The following is a 25668-nucleotide window of genomic DNA, read 5'->3' as shown; positions in this document are numbered from 1 at the left end:
GCTGTGGTGTAGGTCGCAGATGTGGCTTGGATTCTGTGTTTCTGTGGCTGTGGCATAGCCAGAAGTTGCAGCTCCGATTATATCCCTAGCCTGGGAATTTCCATATGCTACAGGTGTGGCCCTAAAAAGCAACCTTGTCTTTCTTCCAAAGCAAGTAATCAAATTCACAAATACATATTTATGGTCAGGAGTCCATAAAAGGGTTATATGTTGATTTCTGTGGCAATTTGATGAAAAACGCAACAGAGATGAGTTGAGTAGCAGTGAATTTTTTCTAAAATACAGTTGAGGGAAGCTCATTGATGATCATCTACTGAAAGTGATGCACTTGTAAATACATCAGTAAAACTTTGTCACCTTTCAATAGCAAAGATATTCTCTTTATAATTCTCAAATACAGAGTTATATTTTTAAAATTCTGCGATTATAATTTTGTTATTAAGATGTTTTTCGGAGTTCCCGTCGTGGCGCAGTGGTTAACGAATCCGACTAGGAACCATGAGGTTGCAGGTTCGGTCCCTGCCCTTGCTCAGTGGGTTGACGATCCGGCGTTGCCGTGAGCTGTGGTGTAGGTTGCAGACGCGGCTCGGATCCCGCGTTGCTGTGGCTCTGGCGTAGGCCGGTGGCTACAGCTCCGATTCAACCCCTAGCCTGGGAACCTCCATATGCCGCGGGAGCGGCCCAAGAAATAACAACAACAAAAAAAAGACAAAAAGACAAAAAAAAAAAAAAAGATGTTTTTCTATTTGTGGAATTTGTCATTTAAAGCTGTTCAATGTTGGAGTTTCTGTCATGGCTCAGTGGTTAACAAATCTGACTAGGAACCATGAGGTTGCAGGTTCAATCTCTGGCCTCGCTCAGTGGGTTGAGGATCTGGAGTTGCTGTGAGCTGTGGTGTAGGTTGCAGATGAAGCTTAGATCCTGCGTTGCTATGACTGTGGCGTTGGCCGGCAGCTATAGCTCTGATTAGACCCTAGCCTGGGAACTTCCATATGCCGAGGGTGCGGCCCTAAAAAGACAAAAGACAAAAGACCAAAAATAAATAAATAAATAAATAAAAAGCTGCTTAATGTTAAGTCTTGTCCTCAAGAGCTTGTTTAAAAGTTATGTGTTGGGAGTTTCCATTGTGGCTCAGCTGAAATGAATCTGATTTTATCCATGAGGATGCAGGTTTGATCCTTGGCCTTGCTCAGTGGGTTAAGGATCTAGTGTTGCCATGAGCTGTGGTGTAGGTCACAGACATGGCTCTGATGTGGCGTGGCTGTTGCTGTGGCATAAGTCAGTGACTCCAGATTTGACTCCTAGCCTGGGAACCTCCATATGCCTTGGGTGCAGCCCCAAAAAGACAAAAAAAAAAAAAAAGTTATGTGCTGTCTTGGAGTTGCCTGGTGGCACAGTGGGTTAAGGATCCATTGTTGTCACTGGTGTGGTTCTGGTTGAAGCTGTGGCACGGGTTCACTTCCTGGCCCATGATCTTCTGCATGCTGTGAGGGGCCAAAAAAAAAGAAATGTTACCTGCTGTCTTGTAATGCAGTGCAACTCCTTTCCAATTAACTGCATTTACCAAGGAGGAGAATATAACTTCTGTAAATTGTATATTTAAGTGTTAGTTTATAAAAGACAAGAAGAAAATCAGTATACCAATACAGAAGTCTGGTTTCTATAATTGGCAGTGGTACTTAAGCATTTGAAAGAAGACTTGAAATGTGTACAAGATTTTCTTGATTATAAAGTTGCCCAAGTCTATCAGATTATCAAAGTGTTCCATTCAAAAAAGGCTCAATGCTTGCTTTTCCAGTAGAAAGCAGCAACCCTGTCACCTAAACACAACAGGAGCTCTTGCAAGTTTCAAGGAAAGTAAATAGAATGAACTAAAACATGTATGGGAGAGTAAATTCATAAAAATTGAAACAATTTGATTTTAGAGAACTGATTCGTGACTTGCAGTGGTTACCAATGGTCAATTAAATTATGGAACAAGAAAGCTGGAAAGGCTTTTAGAGGTGATACAGTGAAACCTCTGTAATGAGGTGGAAACAGACCTAGATTTGTTAGTCCATGAGGTAAATATCACATTAGACTGGGGAAATGGTCGACTTTAGTGTGTTCTGGGGGAAGTACATTTATTCAATATTGAAAAATTGTGTGCAGAACTCAAATTGGTCTTACGTTTTAAATTATATATTTATATACTCATACGTATGTACATATATGTATGTTTGTAAGCATACTGGAATGCTTAATATTATATGTAAATCATTCTGGAAAATAAAGAACTTGATGATAACCTGGAATATAGGATAGAAAATGTATAGGACGTCTGCCTAGATTGGTGGTTAAGAATGTGATGTTTTGGGAGTTCCCGTCGTGGCGCAGTGGTTAACGAATCCGACTAGGAACCATGAGGTTGCTGTTCGGTCCCTGCCCTTGCTCAGTGGGTTAACGATCCGGCGTTGCCGTGAGCTGTGGTGTAGGTTGCAGACGCGGCTCGGATCCCGCGTTGCTGTGGCTCTGGCGTAGGCCGGTGGCTACAGCTCCGATTCGACCCCTAGCCTGGGAACCTCCATATGCCGCGGGTGCGGCCCAAGAAATAGCAACAACAACAACAAAAAGACAAAAGACAAAAAAAAAAAAAAAGAATGTGATGTTTGATCTGAATCTCTGCTCCACTACTGTGGCACTTTGTGTCTTGGTTTCCTCATCTGGAAAATGTAGGTCTGTCTGCCTCAAAGGAAATAAGGATTACATGAGATTATTTGGATGGAGGATTAGTATAGTGCTGGGTATATAGCAAACGCTCAATAAAGGTAAGTTACTGTTATTGTTTGTCAATATGTCAAAGAAAAGAGGATGCATTAAAAAGCTTTTCAGAATAAAGTAAAACATACGTCACTAATACTTTCAGGTCAAAGGGACTGAATCAGACCCCCCCAAAAAAGGTGGAGGGGATCAAATGACGCAGACCGCCTTAGCAACAGGCCCCCAAAGAAGGTGAATTTCTGTAGCCAATAGCATACTGCGCTGGGAAAAGGGCAGCCAATGGATGACGGAAAGGGGAAGAGGGAGGACGCGCCAATTCTGCTGCCTGAGCCTCGGCCCAACAAAATGGCGGCGGCAGCGGCGTCGCTTTGTTTCCGCGGCTCCTGCGGTGGTGGCAGCGGTGGCGGCCTTTGAGCTGTGGGGAGGATCCAGCGCCAGCTCTAGTGACGACTACGAGTCCAGTGTTTTCTATCGTAACTGGGCGCGGGGGAGCGCAGAGTGGCGCCCTACGGTCGCTGAAGCCGACAAGGCGTTGCAGCGAAAACATGACTGCTGAGCCCATGAGGTAAAACACAACCCTGTCTCACGGGTCCCAGCGGTCTTGGCCTACGCGCCTTCTCAGCGTGGTGTTTGGGAAAGCTTTGGCTTTGTGGGTTAGGCCTGGGTTTTGCTGAGCGGAAAGAGGCATCGTTTTCTCTTTGGGGGGGGGGTTCGGGGTTCGATGTAGTCCTCGGTGGCGGGGGGGGGGGGGGGCGCGGCGGCGCGCGGCCTGTCTTGTCCGGCCCTTTCTCCAGCGTACCCGAACCTGCGGAGCTTAGTTGGCCTCTTCTGTTTATTCTTTGGTGCCTGTGGAATTGAGATCCCGAAGTGGGAGGAGGTTTTTGGTATCCCGGTCATTCTTCCTAATTTTTGGGCCTAAAAACTGCGTGGGGAAAGGAGGGGGGGGGGGTGAGAAGAGGGGGAGGGGCGGGCGGGAGGATGTGAGATCCTGGGACGATTTAGTGGCATTTAGACTGCTGGAGAGGGGAAGTACCCCGACCTTGCAGATTTTTTTTTTATGCAGCCCCTGTGGACAAACCTATTTTGGGGGAGGGGGGTGAATGGGTGAGTCTTGCCATTATTCCTTCTCTGTTCCAGATCCTGAAGGGTATCCTTGGATTTACCTCTAGGCAAAGGGATACTAGCGAAGGGTTTTACTTCCAGCAGACCTCAGTATGCTACTTTTTGTGTAGTCCGGCTGTAATGGGTTGTAAGATAGTCCTCAGATGTTCCTCTACTTTCTGGGAAAATTTTGAGCAAAAGTAATTAGACCCTATTTTTGTTTATTTATTTATTCTAAGAGGGGTGGGGAACCCGTTAACTTGGGTTGATGGGAAGTAAGATCTATTGCTAGCTAGGTAAGTAGTGCCTGGGAGGCCACCTCTTACCTATCAAGCACGTTTCTATTAGATTGAGGCTGATTTTCTCCTGTGCTTCTGTTTTGCCTCTTGATAGTGTCTAAAAATTTTAGTTGTTAGTATGAAATGTATACCACTTTTACACAGGTGGCTGGCTTACTTTTGAGGCAGTTTGACATTTGACTTTTCATCCCTTGTGAATTAAGTAGTTTTTCTACTCTGAAATGTATCTTTGGCACCTAGTGGCAAAAAAAAAAAAAAAATTAAGGGAGCATAGATCGGAATTGCATTGGTAGTTGGCAGAATGTGCTTTTTAGAATATAGGTAGGTATGTTTTTAGAGCTCTTTTGTTAGCATAAATTGGAATTTTGGAATGAACCTATGATACTTAATGCCTATTTTTTTTTTTTTTTGCGTTAACAAGCAGTAGATGGAAGATGTCTTCTTTCCTTTGAGGAAAAAAAATGCACTTTAGTTCTTAGATTATAGATTCCCTAGTTGTGTAAAGATTGTGGCGTTGGTTTCTGAATTTGTGTTAATTGGCTCAAGTGCAGTAAGCCTTTATTTAAGGAGTATCGGATATTTAAGAACTACCCAATACAGCTTATTGGCTAGTTATTATCAGGTGCTTATGTTTGTATAAATGAACGTTGTACCTTACAGTTAAATATGACGTCTAGATTTTACTAAACTTCAGAGTCTGCATTTAAAACCGTAGATTGAACTTGGTTTTTTCTCCCTTTCTTTAAGGTGAACAAATTAATTATGTGTATAGACTTTCTGAATAGAATTATTCATCTTATTCCAGGGTAAATTTTTCTTACGGTCTTTGAATTTATGTAGATCTTGGTGGTAAGGGTAATAATCATAACTAAAATCAAGTGCTTATTGTTGCCCAATGGGGTAGGTGTTTGGTGTTCCCCACTGTACAGATAAGGAGGACATTGAGGCATAGAGAGATGAAAGTTACACAGCTTGTGTTTGGTGGAACTTGACTTGAACCCAGTCTTGACTCCCAAAGCCTTAATTCCTCCTTGAGCTGCCAGATATAATGTGATTATAACCATTTTATTTTTTTAATTTTTACTTTTTTTTTGCCACACCCCAAGGCATGTGGAAGATCCTGGGCCAAGGGTTGAATCCACCCGCATCAGTGATTCAGTGATCCAAGCGCTGCATTGACAATTCTAGATCCTTAATCCCCTGCAGTGCAGGAGAACTCCATGATTGTTTTAATTTAGCCTACAAGTATTACAATGGAAGAAGTTCATGTTAGCTACAATTGTCATTTGTTGTAGGTCTTTGAGTTTGTAGCTGTTTATGATATTTTGCCTTTCATGTTTATATGAGGTAGTGAGATAAGTAAAACATTTAATTCTAGGATAATTTTTTTTTTTGTCTTTTTTGCCATTTCTAGGGCCGCTCCTCGGCATGTGGAGGTTCCCAGGCTAGGGGTCGAATCGGAGCCCTAGCCACCGGCCTACGCCAGAGCCACAGCAACGTGGGATCCGAGCAGCGTCTGCAATCTACACCACAGCTCATGACAACGTCGGATGGTTAACCCACTGAGCAAGGGCAGGGACCGAACCTGCAACCTCATGGTTCCTAGTCAGATTCGTTAACCACTGCGCCACAACGGGAACTCCTAGGAGAATCTTTTTATGCCACACTTGTGGCATATGGAGGTTCCCAGGCTAGAGCTGCCGGCCTATGCCACAGCCATAGCAGTGCAGAATCCAAGCGTGTCTGCGACCTACATCACAGCTCACGGCAATGTAGGATCCTTAATCCACTGATCGAGGCCAGGGATTGAACCTGTAACCTCTTGATTCCTAGTCAGATTCATTTCTGCTGTGACACAATGGGAACTCCCAAAACATTGAATTCTAGGAGAATTTTGAATTATGTGAAAACCCCCTTGTGAAAATCATATGTATAAATTTCGAGAATTAATTTTAAAAACTGTGATGCTCCTTGATTATTTACTGTGAAAGAGCTCCTAGTGGATGTTCAGAAGAACAGTCTTACGTATTCCCATTGTGGTGCAGCGGAAAAGAACCTGACTAGTAACCATGAGGTTGCAGGTTTGATCCCTGGTGTCTCTCAGTGGGTTAAGGATCTGCAGAACTTTGGATATGGAAGGCTAACTATGGGACTTGAGCATCTTTAGATTTTGGTATCTGTGGTGGGTCCTGGAACCAGCACCCTGGGGATATGAAGGGACAACTGTACACTGAAAAATCAGTGGCTCAGTCTTTAAAGGTTTTATTATTGCTTCTAAAGAGTTTTTTGTTATTGTTGTTTGTTATACTTTAAATAAGATTGTCTCTTCAAATTTTTGGCATTATGAATGATCAGCCTCTGATTGACAGATAAACTTTATTTTCATATAAAGATCTTGGAGATTTGATGGAACTCGTCATTCTAATCCATATGGCAATCGATTACTTGAAAAGCTGAAAGCAGTATCCCTATTTATTAGTTTTAAATTTAAAAAGGCAGAAGTGATTATGTGAGAAAAAAGAATGTATACATGTAGGAAAAAAATGATGTATTGGGGAAATTAAAAAAAAAGTAGACGTCTAGATTGAGAGATATTGGGAAAATTTCTTAGAAAGTGTCTGTTATGGTGGTAGTTCACAATCAATTGCATTCTAACCGAATTTTTGAAAAATGTTATCTGTGAAATATTTGCATTCCCATTGTGTGGAAAGCATTAAGCCAGGCCTGTGGAGGAGGAGTACATGCAAATTTTATAAAGGGTTTTGAAAGTATTTAAATACCAGTTGTTGTTATTGATGAGGGTGAAAAGAAAGACATTTGTGATTTTAATTTCCTTCAGGCCAGTTCTCATTATTGGCAACCCTTGGTATAACGACCTTGAGCTTTCAGTTTTATATTGTATTTCTAGAGACAAGATAAATGTAGTACCTAAAGGTATTTCTATACAGATATAGGTGTGTGGAATAATTTTTCTGTATGAAATTGTGTGTATTTATGTGTCTATTTCACTTTGGAAATATGAATAAATTTACAGACTGGATGACGAATTATAGACAATTCTTGGTTTTGCATGAAGTCCTTTTCCTCCAGACCTTGAATATTCTCTTGGACATTGACAGAAGCTGTTCAGATGGGTTAAACCACTGGAAAATGATGTATAGATCTTCCTTTAGGAATGTTGAATATAGCAAGGCAGTAAAAGGAGTGTCTAAATAGGATCTCTCTGTACACGTGTCCTAATATTTGTCTTACTGGCTTGATAGCTGACATGCAGGATGATTACCCTCCATAGCTCTATCTGTAAAATGGGAGTCAATATTTAAAGATACTGCAGTTCTGGAGGAGGTAACAAAGACCCTCCCCCCAACTAAAAGCTCTTTGCGGGGGTGGGGGGAATTTGTTAAGTTTTTAGTATTTTGGTGTGTAAAATGGTCTTGGGACTGAAAATTTTGAGAATTTTTTTTGTTTTAGAACTTCTGATTGTACAGGAATTAACACTTAACTTTGAGGCAAATCTGGGTTTTCTAGTTACAGCTCTGTTGCTTAACTGATTGTGGACAGATCATTTATCTTTTTTAGGCCTTTGCTTTGTCATTTGCAAAATGAACTTGTACTAGATGGTTTATAAAGTTTATGTTAGTATTGATCATTTTCTGACTTTGTGTGCCTTTTGGGGGTAGGGAGAAGTGATGAGGGAAAGTTTCTTTCTTAAATGCATGCATATCTTTTTTGCCTTAGAACTTACATGGTTAGGATACAGGCATTTTGTTGCTAATATAGTGTAACAGTGTCAGCCACACATTTATTGGAAAGGAAAAACTTTGCTGGGCAATTTGTTAATAATAATTGTGGCTCAGAATATACTCTATTTTGAAATATTAGTATATCCAGTGTATTTCTATTTTATCATTGGAGATGATACTTCTGAAAAGACTTATGTTAGTTCTAGCTAATTGTGCTTTTCTTCTTTTTCCATTTTTCCCCCCTTTTCCTGCTGCACCCATGGCATATGGAAGTTCCCAGGCCAGTCCTTAACCCACTGGGCTGGGGATCGAACCAGCAATGCCATAGAGACAAACCAGATCATTAACTCACTGTGCTACAGCGGGAACTCCCTAGCCAATTGTGATTTTTGTTCTGGGAAAAGGTTCTGTGAATTTTGCTCTGTAGCCACTCTTTTCAGATCCTTATCTCTGAGACTTTGTCTCTGCGTTTTGGTTTGAAGTAGCTGTTCTTGGTTTCAATAGAGCAGCTTTCTTGTTCACTGTTAAATACAATATTTGTTTATGAAACTATTGGTATGGCAGTGGTATTCATGTGTATATACTTTATACTCCATATTTTGGGTGAATGCTTTATTAGTTGATCAAATACTTGAGTATCGACTAGGAGCCAGGCACTGTGCTGGAATATGTAAAGGGTCATAAGACAAAATTCCTACTTCCTTAAAGGATTCTTAATCTAGGGGGGGAAATAGTAAAGAAACAGTTACAAAGCAGTGCTAAAATGGAGGTATACTGGTTGTGCTAGGGACCATAATGAAGGAAAGCCTAATTTAGGGTCTGTCTAGGAAAGTTTTGCAGAGGAGCTGGTGTCTGTATTGGGTCTTGAAGATAAGTTAGCGATTAAGGGTTGGCTGTGAAAAAGGGCAGTCCAGGCAGAGGGATTAGTATGGCTAAAGATTAGTCTCATTTCCCACCTAGCAGAGGAAATAAGACATGTTCATAAATAGATTTGAAGCAGGATATAAAATGTTAAATGGTGTGTTGGGTAAAATCTAAGTTGCTGTGGGAGTTCAGAGTAGGAAGACATTTCCGATGGGGTCCAGGGAAAGCTTTATATTTTACAGAGAGATAGCATTTGAATGTGGCTCTTGGAGGAAGGGTATACATTTGACAAAGAAGACTGAGGGAGTATTTCAGATGTTAGGTATAGCAGCTTGAGCAAAAAAATGTTGTATGTATTAGTGTTTTCTAATTGAAAGGAGGTCAACTTAGAATTTTTTGCTTTTTTTCTTGCTTTTTAGGACCACACTTGCAACATATGGAGGTTCCAAGGCTAGGGGTCAAATCAGAGCTACAGCTGCCGGCCTAGGCCACAGCCACAGCAATGCCAGATCTGAGCTGTGTCTGCAACCTACACCACAGCTCTTGGCAACACCGGATACTTAACCCACTGAGTGGGGCCAGGGATCGAACCCACAACCTCGTAGTTGCTAGTTGGATTCGTTTCCGCTGCGCCACAATAGGAACTCCCAACTTAGAATTTTTAATTCAATTCCTGGAAAGACATTGTATAACCATTGTGCAATTAGTATTTTTCTAGCTTTATTGAGATATAATTGGCATATAGCATTGTGTAAGTGTGCAGTGTGATGATTTGATATGCATATGTATCTTGAATTAATTACCACAACAATTTTTTATTGTGGTGTGGAGAACATTTAAGATACACTCTCTAGCAGCTTTCAAGTATATAATACAATATCATTAACTGTAGTCACTGTGCTGTGTGATGTATATCAGATCTTCAGAACTTATTTTATCTTATAGTGCAGTTTTTTTTAATTTGATAGCAATTTTATTTCTTTCTATGATTTTTCTGTTGTCTGCTTTTCTTTGATGCTCGCTCTCCATTTGCCTTTTTTTTTTTTTTTTTTTTTTTTGGTCTTTTTGTCTTTTGTTGTTGTTGTTGTTGCTATTTCTTGGGCCGCTCCCGTGGCATATGGAGATTCCCAGGCTAGGGGTCGAATCGGAGCTGTAGCCACCGGCCTACGCCAGAGCCACAGCAATGCGGGATCCAAGCCGTGTCTGCAACCTACAACACAGCTCTCGGCAACGCCGGATCGTTAACCCACTGAGCAAGGGCAGGGACCGAACCCGCAACCTCATGGTTCCTAGTCGGATTCGTTAACCACTGCGCCACGACGGGAACTCCCTGCTTTTTTTTATAATTTTATTTTTTTTACAGAATAAAATACATATATTTAAACACAATTACATTCCCACAGATTATTATATCATGGATCTTAAGAAACAGATTAAGTGACTTCCCTCTGGAGAAGTGGAATGGAAAATATACTGAGACAAATAGGAAATTTATTCTATACTTTATCCCTTTTTGTATGGCTTTCATCTTTACTATTTAGTATTATCTATTATATTTCAATTTTTCTTTAAAGATTAGCATTATATTAAAATTGTGTATATTATGCAACTAAAATTTACAAAGAAGAAAGCCTTATATACCATTAAATATTTTATACAGCATAATAAAAAGAATAGCTTAACTGGTAAGAATAACAAAAATAATATGCCCTCTCCTCTGAAAATAAGTGAAATGTAAAATGCATAAATTGGTTAAAAAAACAGTGTAACTATATAAATATGTCCTCACAATTTGTTACATCTTATTGATTCTTCAGTATAGGCATTACCCCATTCTAGGTGATGTGATAAGACATTATAGACCTTACATTGTACCATGGAAATGGTTATTACTAATACAATTATAGAACTGTATTATTTAATTGTACAGTTGCATTATTTAATTATAATTATCATAAATTCTTTGATGGAGAGGAAATCAGAATCAGATGTAAGAAGACTTCATCATTCCAAGAATGATGTTGAATGACCCCCTTCATGGTGGATTATTCACTTATTTACTATGAGATATATTGCTTCTTCAGAGATTCCTTGTTTGTGTATCAATTGTAGATTTTTGGTTTGCAGTTATTCTGAAATTTTGATATAAGAGTCTATATGTATATGAGATTGTTTTAAGTTGTTCTCTTAATTGCAAGTTCATCTCCAGTGTCCTGCATTTGTACCCGCCTCTTCTCATGATTTCTGATTTGGTGGCATAATTGTGCATGGATGATTTCATATCTTTACTGTATATATACCTTTACTGGTGAGCCTTGTCATGTGTGGAATCTGTTTCCTGTTGCTGTCTTTTCTTTTCTTCCCAGAGAAGTTCCTTTAGTATTTGATGTAAGGCTGGTTTAGTGTTGCTGAATTCTCTCACCTTTTGCTTATCTGGGAAGGTTTTGATTTCTCCTTCAAATCTGAATGAGAGCCTTGCTGGGTAAAGGAATCTTGGTTGGAGGTTTTTTCCTTTCATCATGTTAAGTATATCATGTTAAGTATATCTGCAGGTAACCTTATTGGAGTTCCCTTGTATGTTATTTGTTTCTTTTCCCTAGCTGCTTTCAAGATTTTCTCTTTGTCTTTAATTTTGGTCAGTCTGATGAATATGTGGCTTGGTGTATTCCTCCTTAGGTTTATTTTATATAGTACTTGTTGTGCTTCCTGGATTTGAGTGAGTGGTTCCTTTCCCACATTAGGGAAGTTTTCAGCTGTTATCTCTTGGAATATTTTTTCTTTTTTTTTGGAATATTTTTTCTGTCCCCTTCTCTCTCTCTTCTCCTTCTGGCACCCCTATAATACAGATGTTGGTGTGTTCCATGTTGTCCCAGAGTTCCCTGAGACTCTCTTCATTTGTTTTCAGTCTTTTTTCTCTTTTCTGTTCTCCATTCATAATTTCTTCTAATCTGTCCTCCACCTCGCTTATTCATTCTTCTGCCACCTGTATTCTGCTTTTAGCTGCTTCTAGTGAATTTTTTATTTCAGTTATTGTATTCTGCATCTGTTCTTAAGTTTTATATCTTGTATCTCTTTGCTCAGTGTTTCCTGTAAGTTATGCATCTTTGCCTCCAGTTTATTTCCAATGTTTTGCATCATCTTCAGCATCAACAATCTAAAGTCTTTTTCCTGGAGGCCAAGAATCTCCTGATCACTTAGCTGATATTCTGGGGTTTTGTCTTTCTCCCTCATCTGAGTTATAGTTCTCTGTCTTTTCATTTTTATAGGTTTTTGGTGTGGTGACCTTTTTACAGATACTGGCGTTATAGCCTCTCTTACTTCTGGTGTCTGCCCCCCTTGTGGCTGAAGTCAGTATGGGGGCTTGCTGTAGGCTTCCTGATGGGAGGGGCTGATGCCTGCCCACTGGTAGGTGGAGCTGATCCTATCCCTCTGGTGGGTGGGGCTTAGTCTCTGGATGGGATTAGAGGCAGCTGTGTGCCTGAGGGGTCTTTAGGTATCCCGTTTATTGAGGGGTGGGGCTGTGATCCCACCTGGATTGTTGTTTGCCCTGGGGCTTCTCAGTGCTGACTGATGGATGGGGCCAGATTTTCCCAAAATGGCCACCTCCAGATACAGGCAGGCTGCTGAATATTCCTGAGAGCTTTGCTTCCAGTGTCTTTTCCTCACAACAAGCCACCTTCACCCCTGTTTTCCCAGGATGTCCTCCAAGAACTGCAGTTAGGTTTGACCCACATTCCTATGGAGACCTCGCTCTGCCCTGGGACCCAGTACACGTGAAAGTCTGTGTGCGCCTTTTAAGAATGGGGTCTCCATTTCCCCCAGTCCCATGGAGCTCCTGCACACAAGCCCCACTGGCCTTCAATGCCAGATGCTCCAGGGTCTCTTTCTCCCAGTGCCAGATCCCCACAGGTGAGGGTTTGATGCGGGGCTCAGAACTCTCACTCCTGTAGGTGAGTCTCTGTGAGTTAGTTTCCAGTCTGTGAAGCTTCTCACCCCAGAGGTATGGGGTTGTTTATGTCGTGAAATTGCCCCTCCTACCTCTTGATGTGGTCTCCTCTTTTTCTTCTGGAGTAGGGTATCTTTTTTAAGGTTTCCGGTCCATTTGGGTGGAGATTGCTCAGTCTTTAGTTGTGAATTTTGTTGTTTTTAGGAGAGAAGTTGAGCTCCAGTCCTTGTATTCTGCCATCTTAATCCTGTCTGCCCTATAGTGCAGTTTGTATGTTAAGTTTTGTGGCTTGATGATCTAGTAAAAGCCACACCTGGCCTTGTGCATGAGCCTGCTCCTTTTAGTTCAGAAGAACTGTCAAAAATATAATCCATTTTTCTTAAAGACTGTATAGAATTTAATGCACAGATTTTGAATAACTATGAGTGTTCAATGTGTATCATTAGTTGTCTTTATTTTGATCATATGTCAGTTGACTTTGGGTGACATTTAACTATATTTTTTGGTAATATTGGTTTTGTTATGTTGTTTATTTGAATTGTAGCAGTTATTTTTTGGTTTATTTGATAGCATTCCCAAACAAGTATTCTGCTATAATGCTTGTGTTGAAAATATGAATTTTGATGTATCAGGGAAATTTTGAGTATAAGACAAAATTTGTGTTTGCTTATTCAGGATTTTCTCTGCAAGGTCAGTGTTTAGCAAACTATGGCCACCAAACAGTGGCCTATTTTTGTAAATAAAGTTCTATTGGAGCACACCCAAGCCTATTTGTTTACATTGTCCTGTGGCTGCTTTTGTAGTGCAGTCTCAGAGTTGAGTAGTTGCAGCAGAGACCTAATAGCCCACAAAGCCTAAAATATTTACTATGTGGCCCTTTATAGAAAGTTTGCCTTGAATGAAATCAGAAAACTGCACCCTGAAACTGAACTGCATTAAAATACACACATATATAGGCACATACTTCAAACATTCACCAGCTCCTCAATTCACCCCTTGTGTTATGAGCCACACCTATCCATATCTGTTACAGTTTTCCGTCAGATTTCCGATAACCCTCCTTCCATCACTTCACAGTAATTCATGAGCTGCAACGCTTCTGATGCTCACTTTCACAAACAAACCTCAGGTCTTTTTCAAGGTAAAGTGCCATATTTATTGTTGTATTTGTATATTTCTTAATCACTTAATGTGTGTAAACTTGTGCTACAATTTCTATTAGGTTTCTGTCATTTAAAGAAATGAGTCATTGATGAAGGGTTTTTCTTTTTTTTTTGGTCTTTTTAGGGCTGTACCCTGTGGCATATGGTGGTTCCCAGGCTAGGAGTCAAATGGGAGCTGCAGCTGCTGGCCTACACCATAGCCATAGCCACAGCAATGCAGGGTCCGAGCTGCATCTGCGACTTACACTATAGCTTGCAGCAATGCTGAATTCTTAACCCACAGAGTGAGGCCAGGAATCAAACCTGTGTCCTCATGGATACTAGTCAGGTTCATTAACTGCTGAGCCCTGACAGGAACTCTGAAGTTTTTTAGGGTTTTTTTCTAACCCCATTTTCCCCATGAGTCCTCTGGTGTTTATTGCACAATTTTGCACTACCTGGTAATTTTTAGGAACTCATGCTGTTATTGCAGAACTGACTGTAATTGTCATCCTGCAAAAATTAGTGATTAATTCACCAAATATTTCTTGGATTGTGAAGATTAAATGAATTAATGGACATAAGACACTTAGGTTAATTTCTGGGATCTAATACTTACTCAACTATTAGTTATTATTAATTACTATTACCATGTTCCAAGAACTGTTCTAAGTACTGCTTAGGTAAACAAGACAAAGGCTCCCCATGGAACTTTTTTTTGTTTTTTTTTTTTTGCTTTTTAGGGCTGCACCCATGGCATATGGAAGTTCCCAGGCTAGGGGTCGAATCAGAGCTACAGCTGCCAGCCTATGCCACAGCCACAGCAGTGCTGGATCCGAGCCGTGTCTGTGACCTACACTACAGCTCACAGCGATGCCAGATCCCCAACCCATTGAGCGAGGCTAGGGATCGAACCTGTGTCCTCATGGATACTAGTTGGATCCGTAACCCCTGTGCCACAATGGGAACTTTCAAGGCTTTCCATGGAACTTATACTTTAAAACATCTGTACTAATTTACATTTTGTCTAGTAACTCTCCCTCCCCACCAAAAAAAGATGTCTCATTCATCTTATGTAATATTTTACTGAATTCTTTGGAATTTTTTTTTTTAATGGCTGCGTTTGTGGCATATGCAAGTTCCCGGGCTAGGGATTGAATCTGAGCTGTAGCTGTGGCAACGCTGGATCCTTTTACCCACTGTGCCTGGCAGGGGATCAAACCCATGCCTCCATAGCAGCCAGAGTCACTGCATTCAGATTCTTTTTGTTTTGTCTTTTTGGGGTTGCACCTGTGGCATATGGAGGTCCCCAGGCTGGGGGTCCAATCGGAGCTGTAGCCACCAGCCTATGCCACAGCCACAACAACACAGGATCCAAGATGCGTCTGCAACCTACACCACAGCTCATGGCAATGCGGAATCCTTAACCCACTGAGCGAGGCCGGGGATTGAACCTCTGTCCTCATGGATGCTAGTCAGGTTCCTTAACCGCTGAGCCATGAGAAGAACTGCATCCAATTCTTAATCCTCTGTGCCACAGTGGAAACTCCTAGAATGTATTTTGTAACGTGACTTGAGGAGGTGAATCTGATCCTGCTTTCTTCTTTTTTTTTCCCCTTCATTTTTGGCATGTGGAGCTCCCAGGCCAGGGGTCAGATCTGAGCTGCAGTCTTGCCCTAAGCCACAGCTGCAGTAATGCTGGATTTTTAACTCATTGTGTTGGGGCGGGGATCTAACCTATGTCCCAGTGCTCCCAAGATGCTGCCCATTGTGTTGTGCCACAGCCAGAACTCCTGATCCTACTTTCAAGGAGATAAAGAATAATCCTCACCTTTTTACTGTATTTCACAATTAAAAGTTTCCCCAAATAGGAATATTCTCTTACATAACCTCAGTATAGTTAGCAAAATTAGAAATTAACATTGGGACTTCCCGTCGTGGCTCAGCGGTTAATGAATCCGACTAGGAACCATGAGGTTGCGGGTTTGATCCCTGGCCTTGCTCAGTGGGTTAACGATCCAGTATTGCCGTGAGCTGTGGTGCAGGTCGCAGATGTGGCTCGGATCCCGCGTTACTGTGGCTCTGGTGTAGGCCGGTGGCTACAGCTCCGATTCGACCCCTAGCCTGGGAACCTCCATATGCTGTGGCAGCGGCCCAAGAAATGGCACAAAAACAAAAACAAAAGAAATTAACATTGATTCAATACTGTTTCTAATCTACAGAATTTATTCACATTTTGCCAGTTGATGCATAATGTCCTTCATATTGAAAGAATTTTTTTTCTGGTCCAGGATCCAGTTCTGTAATGCTCATTGCATTTTTATTTTCATGTTTCTTTAATCTGGAGCAATTTACCATGGCTTTGTTTTTCCCCTTCCATTTTGCGAAGAACATAGGCCAGTTAATTTGGGTTTGCCTGATGTTTGCTTACGATTATGTATTTTGCTAGGAATAATATGAAATGATATGCCTTTCTCAGCACATTTTATCAAGAGGCACATCTTTGCTTTTAATAAATCTTAAAATATTTTTACTTTTAATGCTAAGATTATCTGCTAAGATTATCAGCCCCATTCTCTGCTATTTAGAGAATTTGCCCACCTGTTATTTTTCTTGCCTTTCCCCTTTCTACTTTCTTCAGATAACCTGCAAATTCAAAACCAAAACACCCTGTTTATGAATTTTCATTGTGTTTTTTGAGTATCTACTAAAAATAGAGAACTAAGAATAAATGTTTCATATTAAAATGACTGGACTATGGAGTTCCCATTGTGGCTCAGCAGTTAACGAACCCAACTAGCAACCATGAGGACGCAGGTTTGATCTCTGGCTTCGCTCAGTGGATTAAGGATTGGCGTTGCTGTGAGCTGTGGTGTAGGTCGAAGACGAGGCTCAGATCCCGCATTGCTGTGGCTCTGGTGGAGGCCGGTGGCTACAGCTCTGATTGGACCCCTAGCTTGGGAATCTCCATGTGCCCCAGGTGTGGCCCAGAAAAGACACACACACACACACACACACACACGTGACTGGACCTGTTACTTAAGTATATGAAATAATACATTTCTTTCAAAGGCTGATTTAGAGTATCCAACACAGATTACTGAGTATTTATTTCAGTTTAGAGATAGAGGGGAAAATTATTTGATGGTACTAAATGATTTCAGGGCATTTTAAAAAATGCTCAACAAATCACCACTCTTTGCTTTTAAAAGAATCCCTGAGCAGACATTATCTTCATTTTACAGGGCAATTTGTTATTTCTTTTCTTTTCTTTTCCCTTTTTTTTTTTTTTTTGCTTTTTAGGGCCACACCCAGGGCATATGGAAATTCCTAGGCTAGGCGTTGAATGGGGGAGCTGCAGCTGCTGGCCTATGCCACAGCCACAGCAGTGCAGGATCTGAGCCATGTTTGTGACCTACACCAAAGCTCACAGCAACACCAGGTCCTTAACCACTGAGTGAGGCCAGGGATAGAACCCACATCCTTATGGATACTAGTCAGGTTCGTAACTTACTGGGCCACAATGGGAACTCCCAATTTGTTATTTCTCACATGGGAAAAAGAGATGAACTCAGACCAGTTTCCTCCCTTGAGGAGTTTACACTTCAGTAGGCAGTACTCTTGAGTTTTAAACAAGGAACTATAAGCAGAATGTATTGCTTATTAAAGAGAAGTAAAAAAAAAAAATCAGTGGATGAAGAAGGAAAAAGAGAACTCTCTTTGAGCTAAGAGTTGTGGTAAGATAAGATTGGAAGTCATATGTGAATGATTTTGCAGAACACTTCAAATTCTTGCTTAGGAGTTTGTACTTTATCCTGTTTATCGACATGGGAAGCCTCTGGTTATCTTGAACATGGGAGATGACAGATATTTGAGTCTATACTCAATTATGCCCAATATTAGAAATACTGAGAGGATAGAACAGTTATTTAGACAGGGAATACAGGCCCTCCATATCTATGGATTCTGCTTTTAACCAAACATGATTGAGAATATTTGGGGGAAAAATGTCCAGAAAGTTCCCAAAAGCAAAACTTGAATATGCTGCACATAGGCAACTGTTTTCTTGACATTTATATTATATTAGGTATTATAAGTAATTTAGATATTATTTAAAGTGCATAGAAGGATGTTCGTAGGTTATATGCAAATACTATGCCATTTTATATAAGGGACTTGCGCATCCTCAGATTTTGGTATGGGGGGAGTCCTGGAGCCAGTCTCCCATGGGTACTGAGGGATGACTGTATATTTAGGAGAATGTAGGCATATACCTCCAACTCCCATCCACCACCTCAAAATAGTAGCACATGCATGCTAAGTAGCTACTGAGGCATTTTAGGTATAATAATATAGTTTAGTACTTGAATCAAGGTAGAATGAACTTGGGTAAAGATGGGATTTCAGGATGGATAAAAATTACTTTTGGGTGCACCTTTTCTCCCCTTCCTTCCTTATTCCAAATATAGTATTAAAATTTTTAAATAGCTTTTATTCCTAAATACTGCTAACCACTTATTACTGTTTTGCATGATTTGCCTTTGACATCTGAATTCTAAACATTTACCCGGTTATTCTGGGTGGAAGCTCAGGCTAACCTGCCTGATTTGGAGGATAAATTGTGGAAACAGGTACCATTTTCTGCCTATAAAGTCTAAACTTTTAGAAATTACAGTTTTTTTTTTCTATCTGCAGGGAAAGAGAATGCCAGTTCTCCCCTAAAGACCTTTTTTTTACAACCCCTCACAACATGGATAAAACTTTTTGCTTTGCCTTCTTGCTCTTGCCACGTTCTTTGCCTCGTCTCCTTTTGAAGACTCTGCCTGCCTTTGGATGGGGGTGGGGAGAGGTATATCAATGAAATGAACTGTATTTAATAAAGCAGAAGTTAGTGTGCCAAATAGAATGAAACATTTCTTGGAATTCCTGCTGGGAATTACTGATTTGACCCATGTGAATGTGGTAGCTGTTATTGCAATTTTTTGAGTGTTTTTTAATATATATATATATATATATATATATATCACTACTTATATATAAGGTAAAATGTAGATAATTTTCAAATATTGCTGCCTTATCCAAATTTGTAATTTTTCACCTGCATTAAAGCATTTATATCTTTGTATTTAAAACAATAGACTGGAGTTTGTTCAGTACCCCATTGTTTATTAAATGTTTTGGAAAGCTTGATATTTCCTGACAAATTCTGAATAGTGTTTATTATTTGTAGTTATCATTGGTACTGAGCCTCATGAAACCAGAAATACCGAGGTTCTGCCCTCACGTGATTTTAGACTAAAACAAAGTAACACAAGACATTTGCTAAATTATATAAATAATATTTTATAATATGGAGATAGCTTATACATGCTCACCTATGAACTTTCAATACAGATTTTATAGATTACTCTTAGACTGGAAGTGAAACATAATGGGTAGACTAAGGTGACTAACCTTATTTGTATATTCCTTTTTTAAATTATAAAATACACATAACAAAATTTAGCATTTTAATCACGCAAGAGTGTACAGTTTGTGGCATTAAGTACATTAAGTATATTTGAGCATTGTGCAACCATCATCATCTAATTCCTGAACATTATTTTTTTACCCCTAAAAGAAACCCTGGGAGTTCCTGTCATGTCTCAGTGGTTAATGGACCCAACTAGTGATGTGGGTTTGATCCCTGGTCTCGCTCAGTGTGTTAGGGACCCAGCATTTCCGTAAACTGTGGTGTAGGTCACTGACGTGGCTCAGATCCCCCATTGCTTGTAGCTGTGGCTTTGGCCGGCAGCTGTAGCTCCTATTAGACCCCTAGCCTGAGAACTTCCCTATGCCTCAGGTGCGGCCCTAAAAAGACAAAAGACAAACAAACAAAAAAAGAAACCCTGTTTCCCCCAATACTCCTCCCATCCCCTTATAAGCACTAATATTCTTTCTAGGTCACTAATATTCTTTCTAGGTCAATGGGTTTGCCTCTTCTGGAAATTTCATATAGGTGGAACCATAGAATATGAAGATTTAACCATGTTGAACTGTGTATCAGTACTTAATCCCTTTTTATGACTGAATAATACTATCCTACTTTTGTTTATCCATTCATAAACAAATGTAGGGCATTTAGACTGTTTCTACCTTTTGGATGTTGTAAATAGTGCTATTATGTACATTTGTGTACATGTTTATGTGTTTATATCTCTCGTCTATATACCAAGGAGTGGAATTGCTGAGCTATATGGTAATTCTGTGTTTAACTTATTGAGGAAATGCTAAACTGTTTTCCACAGTGGCACCTATTAACATTCCCACCAAAATGTGTGAGAGTTTTTCACAGTGGCACATCTTAACATTCCTACCACAATGTACGAGGGTTTAATTTCTCCACATGCTTCCAACTACTTGTTATTTTCTGTTTCATTTATTTATTTAAAAATATGGCTGCTGTAGTGGGTTTAAAGTAATATCTCATGGTGGTGTATTGTATCTATTTTTTATTTAAGCAAGCTTATTTGGAACCTGTTTAGAAAGACCAAGCAATACTCAGTACAAAAAATAGATTCAATAAGGGAAAGGTGACATTCCATAGTAGAAGACCCTCATTATGCTGAAAACCTCAGATGATTTAACATATTTTAGTATATGTTACCACCCTTCTGCTGGTTTGAATAGCACCATGACAGTCCAGGTTTGACCAGATAGAGTCAAAACTCTGCTGCCTGATGCAAAGAAGCTGATGATGCATTCTAGTTCTTTACTTGAAGAATGAGGAAGAAGATAGTCTTATCACCTCCCACTTTTCCCTTGATTGTAAAAATGTAGCCCACTTGGTTCTTGGGGCAGAGGTCTCTTGTCTGCCTGCTACTGTTACCTTTCACAAGTGTTCTATATTAATCTTCTCACCTCAAAAAAAAAAATTAGGGAGTTCCCATTGTGGTGCAGTGGAAACTAATCCGACTAGGAACCGTGAGGTTGCAGGTTCGATCCCTGGCCTTGCTTAGTGGGTTAAGGATCCAGCGTTGCTGTGAGCTATGGTGTAGGCTGGCAGCAACAGTTCCAATTAGACCCCTAGCCTGGGAACCTCCATATGACACAGGTGCAGCCCTAAAAAAAGACAAAAAAAAAAAAGATTAAACCGAGATTTGTTTTTGTCTTTTTTAGGGCCACACCCCATGGCCTAGGGAAGTTCCTAGGCTAGGGGTCATATCAGAGCCACAGCTGCCAGCCTGTGCCACAGCCAAAGTAAATGCAGGATCTAAGCCGCCTCTGCAACCTACACCACAGCTCACGGTAATGCCAGATTCTTAACCCACTGAGTGAGTCCAGGGATCAAACCTGCATCCTCATGGATAGTAGTTGGGTTTCATTACCGCTGGACCACAACGAGAACTCCAACCAAGACATTTTTATTTATTTATTTTTATTTAAAAATTTTTTTCTGTCTTTTTACCTTTTCTAGGGCCGCTCCTGCAGCATATGGAGTTCCCAGGCTAGGGGTCTAATCGGAGCTATAGCCACCAGTCTACGCCAGAGCCACAGCAACGTGGGATTCGAGCAGCGTCTGCGACCTGCACCACAGCTCACTGCAACGCCGGATCCTTAACCCACTGAGCAAGGCCGGGGATTGAACCCGCAACCTCATGATTCCTAGTTGGATTCGTTAACCAACTGAGCCACAACAGGAACTCCAAGACATTTTTAATATTAGACTATAAATCCTGTAAAATGTAATTAAGGACAGGAGATGAATATGAGAAATAATTTCTAATAGTGAATAAAATTTACTACGTACTGTTTATTGAAAGTTTGGAAAATTCTTCTACATTTTTGCAAATACTTGTGCATTATGGGGAATCAAACTTCTCTATTACAGTATAAACTTCAGTATAGTTTTCTTTATCTTAATAGCTTAAGAAAGACATGTGTTAAAATCTCAGTTCCATGCATACTTTGGAAACTTTTTTTCAGTCTCTGAATCTCTCTATCTACTTATTTATTTTGGGGCTGCACCCAGGGCATATGGAAGTTCCCAGCCTAGGGGTCCAATTGGAGCTGCAGCCGCCGGCCTATGCCACAGCAATGCCAGATCCTTAACCCACTGAGCGGGACTAAGGGTGGAACCTGGGTTCTCATGGATACTAGTTGGGTTTGTTACCACCAAACAACAACAGTAACTCCAGTCTCTGAATATTGATGATTACCCCTGGGAAATGGATATTAAAACTAAAGAAGAAATTGGATCAATCAACATTAAATAAAGAGTTCCTGTCATGGCTCAGTGGCTAACAAACCTGACTAGTATCCAGGAGGATGCAGTTCGATCCTTGGCTTCGCACAATGGGTTAAGGATCCGGTGTTGCTGTGAGCTGTGGTGTAGTTCGCAGAGGTGGCTTAGATCCTGCTTTGTTGTGGCTGTGGTGTAGGCTGGCAGCTACAGCTCTGATTGGACCCCGAGCCTGTGAACCTCCATATGCCATGGGGTATGACCCCAAAAAGACAAAAATAAATAAATAAACATTAAATAAGGTGCCATGTACATCTCTTTTAAATTTTGAAAATATTAAAAAAAAAATGGAGTTCCCGTAGTGGCTTAACGAATCCGACTAGGAACCATGAGGTTGTGGGTTTGATCCCTGGCCTCACTCAGTGGGTTAAGGATTGGCGTTGCCATGAGCTGTGGTGTAGGTCGCAGATGTGGCTCGGATCCTGTGTTGCTGTGGCTCTGGTGTAGGCCAGGGTCTACAGTTCTGATTAGACCCCTAGCCTGGGAACCTCCATATGCCACAGGTGCAGCCCTAGAAAAGACAAAAAAAAAAAAAAAAAAAAAACCAAAAAAGAATTTATTGAACCAATAGATTAGTCAATTGGTTCATCAAATTAGAAAAGAAAAAAGGACAGGGACACAAATGTTCACCATTCCTTTAAGAAGAAACAGCCGTCACACAACTATATAACACATTAACAGCTTTATAAAGAACAAAGAAATGCAATGGCTCATTTTCTTACAGTGTTAGAAATCCCAAAATCAGCTTTATAATCCTTTAAAATAAACAGGCAGGTTTTTGTACAACATTAGATGTCCATTGAAAAATGGAAATTTTGGAGTTCCCGTCGTGGCGTAGTGGTTAATGAATCCGACTAGGAACCATGAGGTTGAGGGTTCCATCCCTGGCCTTGTTCAGTGGGTTAAGGATCCAGCATTGCTGTGGGATGTGGTGTAGGTCGCATTGGCGGCTCGGATCCCGAGTTGCTGTGGCTGTGGCTGTGGCGTAGGCCAGCGGCTACAGATCCGATTAGACCCCTAGTCTGGGAACCTCCATATGCCAAAGGAAGTGGCCCTAGAAAAGGCAAAAAGACCAAAAAAAAAAAAAAAGTAAAATGGGAATTAATTATTCTCAAATGTGTCCTGAGCTTAGATTCTTTTTTTTTTCCCAGCAAGAGCCTCATGAAATAGCACAAAAAAGCAATGGGATGTGAGACGCCTTGTACATTTTAAGTGTTCAGTGTTATTATTGATCAGGGCAGATGTCCTAAGGTGGGACATTGAAATTTTTGTAAGGCTCTTAGTAGGAGGGAAGACAATAACAGGGGCTAAGATCTTGTAGGACCTGCAAGAAAACTTCAGGGCTCTAAGCTTTATATTTTAATTTTTATATTTGGCTGTGCCTGTGGCATGCAGAAATTCTCAGGCCAGGGATCAAACCTGAGCCATAGCAGTAACCCAAGCCACAGCAGTGACACTGATGAGTACTTAACTGTTACACCACCAGGGAACTCCTGCCTTTGTTTAGTTAATTGTGATAAAAGTATCAAAACCTATAAAGTACCGTTTAACCATTTTTAGGTGTACAATTCAGTGGCATTAAGTAATTCACATTGTTTTGCAGCTATCACTGCTGTCCATCTCCAGAGCTTTTCATTATCCTGAGCTGAAACTCTGTACCCATTAAATAGTAACTCCCTATTTCCCTCTCTCCCAAACCCTGGTAAATACCATTCTACTTTCTGTCTCTGTGAATTGGACTCTTGATACATTTGTATAAGTGGAATTGTACAATATTTGTCCTTTTCTGTTTGGCTTATTTCACTTAGCATATTGTCCTCGAGGTTCATCTGTTTGGTAGCATTTGTCAGAGTTTCATTCTGTTTTTTTTTTTTTTTTTTTTTTTGGTCTTTTTAGGGCTGCACCCTCAGTGTATGGAGGTTTCCAGGTTGGGGTCGAGTCGGATCTATAGCTGCTGGCCTTACACCACAGCCACAGCAATGCCAGATCCGAGCCATGTCTGCGACCTACACCACAGCTCACAGCAATGCTGGATCCTTAACCCACTGAGCGAGGCCAGGAATGGAACATGCAACCTCGTGGTTCCTAGTCGGATCTGACCAAGACACATCATAATAAAAATGGCAAAAGTTAGTGATAAAGAGAGGATCCTAAAGGCAGCAAGAGAAAAACAGAATGTTACCTACAAGGGAACCCCCATAAGAATATCAGCTGATTTCTCTACAAAAACACTACAGGCCAGGAGGGAATGGCAAGAGATATTTAAAGTGCTAAAAGGAAAAAATATGCAACCTAGTCGGATCTGTTGCTGCTGTGCCATGACGGGAACTCCAGAGTTTCATTCCTTTTTAGATGAATAATATTCCATTCATTATATGTATATGTCACATTTAGTTTATCTGTTCATCTGTTGATTGACATTGGGTTGTTTCTATCTTTTGGCTATTGTGCATAGTGCATGGAATCAACTCAAATGTCCACTGATAGATGATTGAATCAGGAAGAAGTGGTATATATACATGATAGAATACTACTCAGCCATAAAAAAGAACAAAGTAATGCCATTTGCAGCAAAATGGATGGAACTAGAGAGTCTCATCCTGAGTGAAGTAAGTCAGAAAGAGAAAGACAACTACCATATGATATCACTTATATCTGGAATCTAGTATATGGCACAAAGGAACCTTTCCACAGAAAAGAAAATCATGAACTTGGAGAATAGGCTTGTGGTTGCCAAGGGGGAGGGGGAGGGAGTGGGGTGGTTGGGGAGATTGGGGTTAATAGATGCAGAATGTTGCCTTCAGGATGGATTAGCAATGGGATCCTGCTGTGTAGCACTGGGAACTCTGTCTAGTCAATTATGATGGAACATGTAATGTGAGAAAAAAGAATGTGTATATGTATGTGTAACTGGGTCACCATGCTGTGCAGTAGAAAAAAAAATATAAATAAAAATTAAAAAAAATAAAACATTGGTGTACAAATGTGTGTTGATTCAATTTTTTTCAGGTGTATACCTCAAAATGAAATTCTATCTTTACTTTCCTGAAGAACCACCAAACAGTGGTGCACTATTTTACATTCCCACCTGGTACACTATTTGACATTCCCACCTGCAGCATATAGGGGTTCTTTCTAATTTCTCTACATTCTTGCTACCACTGCCTTTTCTTTTCTTTTCTTTTTTTTTTTTAATATTAGTCGTCCTAATTGGTGTGAAGTGTTTTCTCATTGTGGTTTTGATTTGCATTTCCCTAGTGACTGGTGATATGGAGCATCTTTTAACATGTGCTTATTGGCCATTTGTATATCTTCTTTGGACAAATGTCTCTTGAAGTCTTTTTGCACATTTTTTAATTGGGTTGTTTGTTTTTGTCTAGCTGTGGGAATCATTTATAAATTCTTTTCTTTTTTTTTAAGGGCCACACCCGTGGCATATGGAAGTTCCCAGGCTAGTTGAATCAGAGCTGCAGCTGAGGGCCTATGCCATAGCAATGTAGGATCCTGGCTGTGTCTGTGACTTAAACAACTC

The 25668-nt window shown here is 40.4% G+C and overlaps 1 protein-coding gene across 25 annotated transcripts in view; it reads left to right on the top strand.

Moving 5' to 3' along the window:
* The first annotated feature begins 3087 nt into the window (after positions 1-3087).
* Positions 3088-25668, top strand: part of ATRX (ATRX chromatin remodeler) — a 288606-nt gene continuing 266025 nt past the window's right edge. For all 25 annotated transcript variants that reach the window (XR_014835620.1, XM_085008437.1, XM_085008445.1 and 22 more), the window contains exon 1: positions 3088-3325. Coding sequence is in view for 11 of the 25 variants with exons in the window: in XM_085008437.1 (XP_084864563.1) it covers positions 3306-3325 (20 nt within the window). In the remaining 14 variants the exon portion in view is untranslated. The remainder of the gene's footprint in view (positions 3326-25668) is intronic.

Source organism: Sus scrofa, chromosome X, assembly GCF_054392235.1.
Source record: "Sus scrofa isolate SSC_HxYL_T2T_F1_AM1 chromosome X, Sscrofa_HxYL_maternal_Yorkshire_Landrace_v2.0, whole genome shotgun sequence".
NCBI lineage: Eukaryota > Metazoa > Chordata > Mammalia > Artiodactyla > Suidae > Sus > Sus scrofa.
Note: the sequence above shows the minus strand (reverse complement) of the source record. Positions and strands in the feature narration are given on the sequence as shown.